General features: G+C 40.7%; 1 protein-coding gene across 1 annotated transcript in view; it reads right to left on the bottom strand.

The window, feature by feature from the left end:
• Positions 1–640: 640 nt before the first annotated feature.
• The window catches only part of LOC104406759 (sodium- and chloride-dependent GABA transporter 3-like), a gene marked incomplete at its 3' end in the record, with an annotated part of 47,355 nt that continues 34,603 nt past the window's right edge, over positions 641–13,392 (bottom strand). Inside the window, exon 6 of the mRNA XM_010015846.1 lies at positions 641–775. Within this exon, the coding sequence (XP_010014148.1) occupies positions 641–775 (135 nt within the window). The remainder of the gene's footprint in view (positions 776–13,392) is intronic.

Raw genomic sequence — 13,392 nt, 5'->3', positions numbered from 1 at the left:
TTTTACGCTGCCAAACCAGGTAAGTAAAAGGCTGTCTGTAACCTGTCAGGTTTTCTAGGACTTGCCTCCTTGATATCAGACAAATGATATATAATAACTGCTTCACTGTATTCATCTGTCACTGAAAGAAACAAATCAACTTAATCCTCTATTTCCATGTTCAATTCTACTCTGGAAACAATGAAAAAGAGAGTATTCTTGGTTTCAGTACTTTATTCCTCCTTGATTGCATATACAGACTTCAGCTTCAAAGACAACAATCATCTCAATGATTAATCTCACCACTAATTTTGACTGACATTTAGAGCTGGAATGAGCAAAAAACCATAAAATGGCCAAGTCTCAGTTAAATTCATTCCCACTGAACCACTGGCAACCATTTTGCCCCTCAGTGGCAGAAGCAGCAACTGCAGCTGAACACTATGGAAAATGTGATAACCAAGGCACTTTCCTAGTAGAAGGATCATACATTCCAGCACATGTAAGCAGTGATGGCTTTAAAGCCCTAGCCACAATTCCACATCTCTGACAATCAACAACTGTCCAGCAAGCACCTCTATTCAAACTTAAAAATCAAGGAACTCTTGTGCAGTTTTAGCCAGTCAGAGAGGAAAAATAGATAGATGGACCAGGATCCTACCTGTGGGTCAGACAGTCGGGAAAGGTCAGGGTACAAGTAGAATTTTATCCCCTCGGAAGCGCCTGGTAATGTTACTCCACGGATCAGAAGAATCATCAACATGATATAGGGGAAGGTGGCTGTAACATACACAACCTAGCAAGAAAAAACAAACATTAGAAAAATATTTTCTTCCAACTGCAAACAAACCCACCTAATCTCCAGATCCATTTTGCTGTTGGTTAAAAACCAAATCCTTTCTAGCAGAAAAGTGCTTTGGATGCCTTTGTTCATGCAGGTGAATTTTATCCTTCAATCTTCCCTGCTAAATTATGTCCTGTAGGAAAGGTCAACACATTTTCATAGAGAGATTGGGAAGTTCTCCAACCAAGTATATTATTTGCTCTCTCTTGGTGGCAGGGGACCAGATACTAGACTCTAGTGTACCTGAACAGCCTTGCCACCTACTATTTCAAACACAGATACAGAGGAATTGCGTCATAAGAGCAAGTAATTAGTTGCATTCTATATATTGTATAACAACATATGCAAGGAGTTCTCAGTCACCTAATAATTACTAAACTGTCATCTCACAAGACTGCTTTGCATGTCTGTGTTTGAGGAACAAACATTCCAGCAAGCCTAAAGGTTAATGCTCTGTAACATCTATCTCCTTGTGATGTGCTGTAGCACCCTTATCATATAAAGCACCTGCAGGCACACTTTCTGAAGTGCTCAAGCCCAGCAATTTCTGTTTCCTTGTATATGGCCACATTTATTATTTTTTTCCAGAAATCCGTTTGCTCTGTGCGTGGGGAACAACTGAGCTTTTCTGAAAACCTGCATGAAATTACATTTTTCAAAGGAAAAGCTGAGCAGAATTGATCCCATTTTAGGATCACAAACTGAGAACAGTATATAGCCGTAAAAACTTGGAAATTGATTAAATCATAAATTCCATGCTACTATAAGTGTTTCCTTTAAATAATAACATAAATTCTCTACAGTCATTTCCACCTGTGAAAAGTAGGCATAAAATACCCTCATGAGGGGATAGTCTTATACATCTGCCTTGCACAAGTCAAAGTTACTCAACAAGCTGCAAGAATGAGGAAAACCCCTTGGTGAAAAACAAGACCTGTAGACCCCTCAAAAAACAGGCATTTAAAATTCAAAAATTCATTATCTCTTTCATGCCTATGTAAATGAAAGAGACACATCAGAAAATGCACCCATGAAAGGATTCTCAAACACATTTTCATGACTAATGAAATCTGATTTCATGAACTGAAATCTGATTTGCAGGTGGTGCTAAGTATTTAACCCCCAACACGAAATCACTTCGTGCTCAGTTGGTACACTTAGAAGTGGAGGAACTTAAAATCATACGGCAGATCTTCAAACATGTCCAGTTGCCCAAGACATAGACACTTCCCTCTCACTGACCTATATATCTCATATATCTAAAAGTAAGCACTTACAGATCTTTTGGGTGTCTCAGCCCTTTTGAAAACACAAACCATGGTCTTCCCAGGAAAAGGAGATAACCATTATATTCCCATAGGTCTCAGAAGCCTGAACTGGTGAATTCATAGGTCAATAAGCTTTATGCCAGTGGTTACATTTATCATAACTGTTAGTGGAAATGTAAACTGGTATGGCTGGCTGAATTCAAGCAGACCTTGTCTCAAAGAGACTGCTCTCCACATTTCAGTTTCAAATTAAAACAGGTCATCAGTTAATGAGAAGTAAAAAAGAAACATACAGAATGGATATGGTCCTGCTCTAAGCCTTACATTGGGTGGAAAAAATAGAGGAGCCAGCCTCTGGTTTCATGCTTCTGTATTAAATTCCTTGACAACTATTTTTACTACTTCTTTTTAAATCAATAGTTGCTTTTAATAGAGGATAGTCAGCAGACATATACATTTGATGACATAGAAGGCATCGCACCTGAAAAGCTGTTATCACATTAAAGAGAACATTTCCTTGCACCATGCTTCATTAACGCTACTGGCTTGCAGGCTGCTATCTCACACAACCCGCTGCTGCCTTGAAATATTTTGCATCAGTAAACAGATTGCAATCTTGTGCAGGCAGATTTCTTCCCAGGTTCCCTTGGATGCATATCCTCAATCAGCTTCATCAAGGAAGAGCTGAAACCACTCCTCTCTATGCCCAAGAGAGATCACACAGAGGTATCCCTCAAGAGGAGTCTGTAATCCTGCAGCAGCCATTCAGGCTTGTAGAGTTATAATTCAGGGTTTTCTGTTTGCTTTCCACATGCTTTCCACATGCCTTCCACGGCTCGTCCATGCCCGTCATTTAACATTCCTGCAGATACTAGAACCACAACCTCTAGCAGAGTTATAGATCATGAGGGCAGTTGCGCCTCAGCTTTAGAGGAATGAGGACTCTCCTTCCTTTCTGGTTACCATGCAGAAAGATGACAGAAATAGAGCGCAATTGGCTCAGTATTTCTGGCAGTAAATACTAATGCAGATATCCAGAACAACCACAAAAGAGATACCAAGGAAGCCTGTGGGGAAGATACAGCCTTCCCAAGCCAACTGACATTGTTGACAATTTCCCAATGTTGGTGCTCATGCAGGTCAGGAGGCTGCTAGAACTGCAATGCCCCATACTGCAAGACATGTGCACAGTGTGTTCGGAGAAGGGAGAGTGGCCACCCCTTGTAGGTTGAGCCTACAAGGCTCACTTGCAGGCTCACTATGCTGAGCTACTTAATTCCACTGCTTCCAGTGCATCAGTTGCTCATTTTATCATGCTTCTCAAGAGCTCAGGAGGTGAGGGAGGATGGGGCATTTTAGAAATCAAATGCCATTATTGGTATCATCATCACATCTGTAGGCATTAAAAGTTTCCTGAATTGTTTTCTTTTCTTTCAACACATCAAACCTCTCTGAATATAAATGTGCACACAACTGTTTCTAATTACACTGCATCCTGTTTTAATTGACTTTAATTGCTTGGTATGTTAATTTGCATTCCAATGCTCAAAATGCTTTTTTTAAACCCTTGTCAGGGCGATGCCAGTGTTTAAGCAGTTGGAAACAAAATAAAAGTTTCTGGCATGCTAGAATTTGCACCAAGCTCTGCTATTACAATATCATTGAAAGACAAACTTACAGAGATAGTCAGACATATAAGTATGCAGAAAGCCACCTACTGGGACATCGAACAGCTCTTAAGCATACTTAAGTGCTTAGCTGAAAGTACATGAAGTACATGAAGACTCCAAGAACAGATATGTCACTGACTGCCATCAGCTTTAAGTACTGAAGTATTCAAAGTAAATGAAGTCCAAGTATGGGAACTTTAAATATCAAAATCTTAAAAGACTTACGAAGGTGAGTTATAAAGATATTTAGGAATCTATGCAATGGTTTCATGAGTAAGGCACCACAAAGGTGTTGAGAACTGAACTAGCTGCCAGTTTGCATCTTTTCATACTTAAGCATCTTTAAAGTGCAAATACAGTGCATAGTTGAAAGTTGGCTACTGGGACCGTTGAACTTCTTGTCCTAAATGAAAACATTGTTTTCTGAACATTCTGGCCAGATCATGCTGCAGAGGTTCAAGTGAAGGTGACTTGGCTTGTGAGGAAATGTAGGAGAAATACAGGATAAATCTGTTGCAAATAACGAAGAAGCCCTGCATGCAATGAACTGAGCCACAAACTCACAGATTCCTCTGACTACAACTACTACAGATGCCTGATGTTCAGACACTGCCTTACAGCAGCTTTGTAGCAGGATGAGCCATGAATAGGAAGCAGTGAACTTTAATCTTTTACTTGGCCCTTGCTGAGCATGAATTCAATGAACAAAACTTTCTGAGCCTAGGAAGCCAAGGGAATTCTTTCCTGCAAGTTGGGATGTTCAAGCTTGTTTGTGCTATAATCAACCAATTGCACTTCATAAATTGAAGTGTTTAATTTCATTTGATCCTTCAGGAAATGACTGGCTTGCTAATCCCCTCCCCCGAAAGTCCTCTATTGCCCAAACTGAGTTTTAGAAGAGTTATATGGAAAATAAGGCCTGAACCTCTGCTCTGCTTATCATTACCTTGCATTGAGTGTTCCTAGCCTACTGGCTAGCCATTTAGCCTATTTATGCAGTTGACACCAGGGACACCAGTTGACACCAGGGATAACTAGACTGACACCACCACCATCCTTCGTTCAGGAGCGACTGCTGAGCAGTCTTCAGATCTCTGTGGCATCCAAAGTTTGTCTACACTGGACAAAGAAAAACAAATTTTACCCATGCTGCAGTGTGCAGGATCAGCTTGGGAACCAAAATTTCACTACTTGAGTGATGTGCAAGGGAAAAGAGTCATTTTAATCCTGCTTTACAGTGTTGCTGCAGAAAGCCATGTGAGTACAGCTATGGAAATACAGTTATCTTGCCACTCCGGCAGCTCTGGTGGCGGTGTAGGGACATCCAGGTATTGACAATTCGGGGACCGTTTCCATAAGAATTTAAAGATAAAAAGGAAAGAGTTCTCCATGCCACAGTTAACCCAGGCATTCTGACTCCACTAGTCATTTCCCAGTTTCACAAACACTAACTCCCCAACTGTTATAAGCAAATGATAACACAATAGAAGATTTCCTTTTTCAATCACCACGGTAGATTGTGAAATTTTCTGTAGAGCATTGGCTGAAAAAGCCTTTTGCTGCTATAACACTGTAGCATCTACAACTGACAACGGAAAACAGACTTTTTGAACATTAATTGGATTTACGAGAAAAAACTGTATGAAACAGTATAAAGCAATGACAGATGAATCAGAAAAGTATGTCAAAAGGGGGGGAAATTCTAGATCTGTCTACATTTTAAAGCTAAAATTTCATATGCAGGAAAAGAAACTAAACCAAAGCCTCACCAGATGAGTCGATTTGTATGATGTACGATTGAGACGGCAGGAGAGAGAGAGAATCATAGAATCAACTAGGCTGGAAAAGACCTTTAAGACCATCGAACCCAACCGTTACCCCAGGACTGTCAAGTCCACCACTAAACCATGTCACTAAGGGCAAACTGATCCCCTCTCATGATCTCCAGTCACATCCACCTCTCATCTGTCCCTTCATAGTGGCCCACACTTTATAGCTGCTGCCCCTACCCCTCATGGCTACCCCTCAGCTCCCCTCAAGATCCCCTCATGGCCATCCCTTATGGCCCATGGCTGCCCCTCATGGCCCATTCTCACGGCCTATGGCCGCTCCTGCTCTCACCTCATGATCTCCCCTCATGACCACCTCACCTCTCCCCTCACGATCTCCCCTCAACCCTCATGGCCACCCCTGCTCTCCCTTCACAGCCGCCATCTCCCCCTCCCGCCGACTGACATCCCTGACATGCCCCAGCGCTGGTGGGAACCAGTGAAATGGCCGATTTCCTCTTTTCTCTGTGTGTTTTATACATTTTATCCAGCACCGTCTTCAGTTTCTCTCGTTTGTTTATCCACAGAGGAAAATTTGCTCCAGAATCATCTTGTGAGCCATCCTTAAACAGATTGCTCACAAACTGCAGCAGTTCCTCTAAGCTACTAATGAGCTATGTGTGAGTGCAGAGAGTTTCACCTGGTGCAGAGAGAGGTTCAAAAACCAACAGGCAAGAAAATTTAATGAGATTTGAGAGGTAAGAAATAAGAATCAAAGAGGAAAACTTCACTGGGCATGCAAGATGAGCTAGAAAATAGGGGCTGGGAGAGGATGCTTAATGAAGGTATGCAAGAACCTTGCTAAATGCACAGTGATCACAGGAAGCAGGAGATTCTACATAACACAGTAACAAAAAAGAATCAATTCTTCTAATACCGCATCCCACTGAAGTCATTGGCTGGGATGCAGAAAAATCTCTATCAAGCAGAGCTGTGCAAGTCCTTATTTTTATCCTCTTGGTGGTGAATGCAATAAATAAGTAAGTAATAGACTGAGTCAAGCTGAAACAGTTTCCTCTACAATGAAATGAAAACTCAACTGCAATATTCATGTTGAGTCAATATGAACAAATTACATTCTATTCTGTTTCAGTTTGGCATTCTTTTTACTGTATGGGTGGAAGGGAGATCTCTTTCAAACGAAAAATGCTTTAACAAGCCAAAGTCATTATCTAAAAGCTTCATTTCAATATTGAAAAATAGGTGAAAAATGTTTTTTCCCTGGTTTTTTTTTTTAAGCAAGACTTACTCTTTACATTGGGTGTGATTTTATGTTCCCAAATTCCATTTCAGTAACATATTCTGTGTTCATAAAACTGCCTCCCTGTTGTCAGAAGTTCCAAAAGGAGGGTAGGAGAAATGTGGTGGAAGCTTTGACTCAGTGCTGAGGAACCTAGTTCTCTAATAGCCTCCACCAGGCCAATCCAGAATACAGCTAAAACTGGAAAGCAACGAAGTTCCACAGGCAGACAACACGAATGCACTGCAGCACTTCACATCCCTGGCTGAAGCAAGCCAACAATTCACTTAGATGATGAACTATTTCTCCACATAAATATTCCTTAAGCAGCATCAAGTTTTCTAAAGATGCGTTACTTGAAATTATTTCCCAGCTAATTACCACAGCTGGCTTTGTTTCCAGACTGCCCAGCCCCGAGAAGTCCTAGAGCAGTCATTTCTGCTATAATTGCTCTTCAAGTTCGTTGGTCATTTTGACGGCGTGTCCAAGCCTCATATTCAATCACTAAAATGCACTGCCTAGATCAAACGCAAAGCTAGATTTCCACATATTTGGGTAAAAATCCCCTAATTTAACAGATACTGCTACTCCAAAATATTAATTTGTTAGACTACCAAGAGAAATCAAACAGAAATGTTCATAAATATGCCCCAAGAGATTTCAAGACCGAAATCTTGGAACATAGTTGTATGCGCACTGCAGAACTGGTGCACTTCACACTACACCCACAGCAACACTCCAGTTCCCTGGTTATCCCTACTTCCCAACCATGTGTTTGAATACAATGAGAGGCTGCAAAACTCCCCACATTTCCTTCAGAAAGACACCTTGCTATATGAGTAGAAGGGAGATGAATGATGCTGCAGAGACTGCCCAATCCATCCAACCAGGAAACACAGACCAACAAGTTTCTTCTTGGAAGAGAAGTTTCCCTCTGGACAGACATAACCCGTAAAGCCCCATCACGGGGACCAGAACACAGAGAAGGGCCTATGTAACATGGAGAGACTGTTAATTTTATTACATTATTTAAGTCCATTCTGTGAGCACCTGCATTTAAGCACTAAATAATCACAAATGCAGATAACCAGATTCTTTCTTGAACTGACTATATGCATGCACAGCTTAATAATGACCTAATCACTTACAAAGAATCTGCCAACAGCTTCTAAAAAAAGTGGGACTGATCCTAATAGATGGCTTGGATCCTGAAAGTATGTCCGTAAAGCACAGTTCCATGTATTTCAAGAATCCATTCCAGTCTGAACAGACCTTGGTGAAAGCCATGGTAAAATTTGGTTCAGAGTATCACGAGAGGAGACTCAATCTAGATTAAGGCTCATAGGAAAGGATTTGCATGGTTCCTCTAAGTTTACACAGTCTACAAATTAATGCACAGGTCTGCAGTGGGTTTTGGAGGCCCTGCTCTGCAGCGTACAGGAAGATTCACTGGTGAACACACAGTGCTGACCTTGCTGCCCTGCACAGGGGCACAGCCTGAACTAGGGAACTGTGAGACTGTTAGTGACGCTGTTTCACCAATGCCATTACATTGGTTTACTGTGATTAAGAGCCAAAGGAGAAGAGCAGGAAGACTTACTTTCTAGATAAATACCTATAGTAAATACAACTCAGAGAAATCTCAGGAACTCAGTGCAATGACTTGTATCCTCCCAGTGCTGCTGTTCCTCAGTCTCCAAAATCATATTGTCCAAACTCAGTATTCATCCTACACTTACCAACTGCCTGAGTGGCCTAAGAAGAGTTACGTTGATAAAAAAAATAAAGGATGTAACAGTTCTAAACACTACCATGCCTAAGAGCATGCTATCCATTTGTCACATTGTTCATGTGCAGTTAAAACGCTGCCAATGCAAAAATCCTAGCAGTTGTAAAAACATGAGCACTGCCATTTGGCAAGCAGAAACAGCTCTACTAGTCTAAACACAAAAGAAGCAGTCCAATGACAAAATCAGGGCATTATTGCCACTAGTAACTATGGGGTGTGGTGGTGAGGGGTGTTTTTTACCCTGAAGAGGCTGTTGACTTAAATTAACTATTTTATCTTCACCAGCCTCAAACTAGAATGACAAATGAAATACTGGTATCCTATAACTATGAATATCTAAAAGAATAAGGTTGATGTATTATTTTGGTTCACATTCAATGCACACAGAAGACAACCTGTCCTGTGATTATGGGCAAGGAGAGGAGGGATGATAGGGAGGAAGCATACTTCAGCATCTTGGCTAAGCTCATTATTGCAAGCAAAGTGGTTTATGTAGAGCTCCCATCAAATAGGGAATTTGCAGAGCCACAAATATCTCTAAATCAAAGACTGCTGTTTAATCAAGTAAAAGTCGACTTTAGAAATCAATCAGGAAGAATTTTAAATATAAATTAGGACTAATTAATCAACTGAGGGGTTGGGTTGGGTTTTTTTTTTTTCTCATTTGAAAAGGTCTTTAAAAAGTTCAAACTTTTCTGAATCAAAGCTGTTATTTTTCAGAACCTTCCAGGGTTTTCAGACTTCTGCATGCCATCTAGTTTGCCTTTATGCACGACAAGCCAGATACCGATATTTGTTACATATATGCAGAGAAACCTGAATCTTGCTTAAAAAACTTTTAATATGGGGTGACCGGACAGTCCCATTTCTATGAAAATAATTTAAAGCAGTTCAGAATGATCCCATACTGAATTTCCAGTTTGATACTGAGTTTAATCAAGCAGAAACGGGGGACTGATAAGGCACTAAATAAATTTGATTTCTTAGCTGCTCTAGACATGGCTTTCAGCTCTCATTGAAGGCACCAGTCATTAGGGTCTGACATGTTTTAAAAATGCTTAACCTGAAAGCACATAAAGATGCAAGGGCCAGAACAGGGCAGGAGAAGATTTTTCCTGTCACACAAAAATTTGTGAGACCTTAATTCTGCACGGGAACAGACTCAAAACTTTTGACCAACTCATTCCTCTGATCCAGTGAACAATGTATGTCTGTTCGGCCTCTGATTTGGGAAGAACATTAAACCGGGTTTTCCAGAGGAGTGTTGTCCTTATGTAATTACTAGCTCCTCTGAATCACAGATTTTTTGGGCTGGAAGGGGACTAAAAGCTCATCCAGTTCCAACACCCTGCCATGGGCAGGACACCTTCCTACTAGACCATGTTGTCCAAGGCCCTGTCCAGTCTGGCCTTGAACATTGCTAGGAATGGAGCATTCACAACTTCCTTGGACAAATAATGACTAGTTTCAGCGAATCAACATTTTCTGGTGAAATAGAGCTTTACCAGTACAATTCTTATCTCTAGCTTAGATTGCTGCTTGTCCTGCTTGGTTTTCCTCATCTGTCTTTAAATAAACAAACACCACACACACCACTCCCAAATGAATACCACCACTAAGTTAAAAAAAGGTTAACATGCAGTCTGGAAAATGGATACAATGCTATCTACCAAAAGGATTAGTAGGTGAGGTTTCCTAGCTAGGACTCCTCTCCTCCTTCAAGGTAGCCAAGAGGTAAGATTCCAGTCAGCAAAAATGGATATAGCAACCAGAGTAACCTGTCTGTCTGGACTGGGAAGGGGGTAATCAGCACATTAGGCACTGCAGCCAGCATATGAGAAGTCATCAAGTAAATGCATGACTACTTTAGAAATTTTAAAGAATTGCAAACATTAAAACCAGGAAACATCAATACAATAGGAATTAGGAATTTCCCTAGAACTTTGCACCAGAACTAGTCACACATGCACCTCTTTTTGCTACGTACATAGGCTATCAATCTTCCAAGCACGCAAGCAGATATGTTAGTGGCCATCCATAAATAATTTATCAGTCAACTCTTCACAGATTTCTGAAAGTACCGCAGCATTATAGAATCGTGTGCAATAGATGGGGGGAAAAACGTGATTTGTAACTCATACATCTTCTTTCTCTTAATAACCTTTGTTATCGTGAACATGTCATGTATAATTATACTTGTGGATGACCTTTAAAGGTCCCTTCCAACCAAAAAAAACCCACTCTATGATTCTATTGGGAGGTTTTAGGACATTTCTAGGATAATCAGAAAGCTTGTAATTTATTACTGAAAATTGTAAATTATTATTGCAAAAAGGTGTGTGTTTGTCTACAAATTTCTGTCTCCCACTGAAGAATATAGGCCCTTATCACCATGGTGACAGCTGAGCGATGTATTCACCATAAAGCATTTGCAATACTACTTGTGTATTAAGTATAATAATTACAACAGAAATGTGATAAATGGACTTACCACCTAAACTAACAAGTATCCTTATCGTTCAGACCCTCCATGTTTCCATTCCCTATGGCTACTAGATTTATTATAATGCAGTTAGTCACATCTTTATTTTACTTAAAAGCTTACTGCACTGTAACTTCCCTACTAAGCAGCCTCTAAACCTAGCCTCTAAATCACCTCAAGGCTGAATTGTAGGACACTGATCTGACAGCCTGCTGCAATTTAATCGTGGTTTTGAGCCGACTGTCAACCTGAGAAGAAGAAGTGACATGATGCATAGGAAAAATGAGAGGAATCACATGATAAAGGCATTGGGCTGGAAGACTGTGTGACTTCAGAGTATGCTACTGCTATAGACTTATTTTTCTGTCTTAGCAAATGCTTTGATCTCTCTGCTCTCCCTTCATCCCTTCAGTTCAATGGAGATCACTGAGTGTCTGCTATGTGGGTGTAAAGGCAAGCTCTTTGGGGAATAGAAGCATCTTGCTGTGTTGATCCAAGCCTTGGTACACTGAGATTCTAACCTTCGAAAGGCACTCCAGGAACAAGTGACATACAAATTAACCACAGAAATACTTCCTGACCTGCACTACGGCTAGTTCTTTCAGATAGGACTGGACACAATTTATACCCACAGGAAATAACTAAGCTTTTATTACAATTAAATCTCTGTGTCAGACTGTTACAGCAGTGCCTTACATTCCCTACATGACACAATCAAACTTATACAGGACGTTTTGAGATTTCTTCTTTTCTTTTTTAACCACACAACTTTTTCAATTGCCCAACAGCAGAAGTGAATAGCAGGTGCAGCAGCCAACTCGCTTCTCAGGGATGTGTTTTGGTTACCAACACAGCACCAGCAGCTGCCTGAAGCCACCTTTGTTGCTCGTGTAGCAATTTATTTCATTAAGCTTTCCCATTCTTAAATCTGAGAGTCTGAGTTTGGGTTCAATCTGTGCCAGCTGACACCAGGGTGGTATATGGAATTAAAGTTTGTAAATCCCACAAGAACAGCCTTGTAATCAAAACTACTTGACAGACATCTTTGCATTCTAGATAAAGGCAAAAATCTGGCCTATACTGACTACAGGAACTAAGGAGACTGCCTTCCCACTGGCAGAAAGTTGCTGTAATACTAACCTTTGTGGATGGGTACCTATAAACTGCTTTGTAAATTGCAAAGAATGAGCCAATCTTGAAGCTATATAGATTAGCACTAGCTGAGGACAAACTATCTGTGTGAAAACAGGGGCTTATACCTGTTCCATTTCAGCTGAAGGGATACAAAACCAAGGCATCACTAAGAGAGTCACTGCTATAAATGGATACCAGCTCTCACGGTTCTGTACGTGAGTTGAGGGACCAGGGAGATACTTTGTATGCTCTTGCTGAAGAAAACGTGCAAGTAATATTCCAAATACACAAACTAAAATCCAACAAAAACAATATTCATAGTGATTCGGCGTACACATAAAGAGACAAGGACATGAGTGAGCACACAGCCATTTTTGTAACATGAAGCCTCAACAGCTACTAATCGCAGGCACAAGCGGTGCATCATGCACCTGGAGGAATAATGTTTTGGCCCTGACACATGTGCATCAACAATGACCACAGTAAAAAGAACAACATCTATTTTGGCTCCTGGTTTATGTTCTTCTGTTTGTCATTGTTAGCTGATATTTATGTTTTTGGGGTGGGGGATGGTACAATTGGTAAGGAAGGGCAAGTTGTGTGAAAGGATAAATGAAATATGAAGAGGTCATCTAGGAACAAGTGACTGAAACTATTGCATTGCTAAAGTATTTTTTCGTTGGGTCAGTGTATTTATTTTTGATAATGGGCTAAAAGTGTCTGGTAAACTCAGTGGAAAAAAATAAACTGTATATGTTACCTTTAGGCAATCAATGCATTTCTCCTATAGAGCTGTGCCTTTCGGCTTCATCTTTAATTTTCCAGGAAAGTTCACTGCGTTCCTGCTGCAAATATCACAGCAGGCTTCTACTGCCCTCCCCATACATTAGGTTGACAGATCAAGTGATTTCTCAGTCCAAAACCCCTTCCATCTGCTGTGCCTCAGCTACCCTTCACTGCACTGGAACACACTTTTGACTTGCCTGGGCTGTGGACCAGGGCTTAGATCCAGTCTAAGTAAGTACTCCTATAAAAGTGGACCACTCCTATTAGGATGAGGCTGGGAAGAAATGAAATCATGAAGGCAGGATTCTGATTTAGGTTTTCTATTTGATACTTCCCCCAGATGCCAAACAGAAGTTTAGAAGTTTAAAAAA

Source organism: Nestor notabilis, unplaced genomic scaffold (assembly GCF_000696875.1).
Source record: "Nestor notabilis isolate BGI_N333 unplaced genomic scaffold, ASM69687v1 scaffold5386, whole genome shotgun sequence".
In the NCBI taxonomy this organism is placed as follows: domain Eukaryota; kingdom Metazoa; phylum Chordata; class Aves; order Psittaciformes; family Psittacidae; genus Nestor; species Nestor notabilis.
This window is presented reverse-complemented; position numbering and strand designations above follow the sequence as displayed.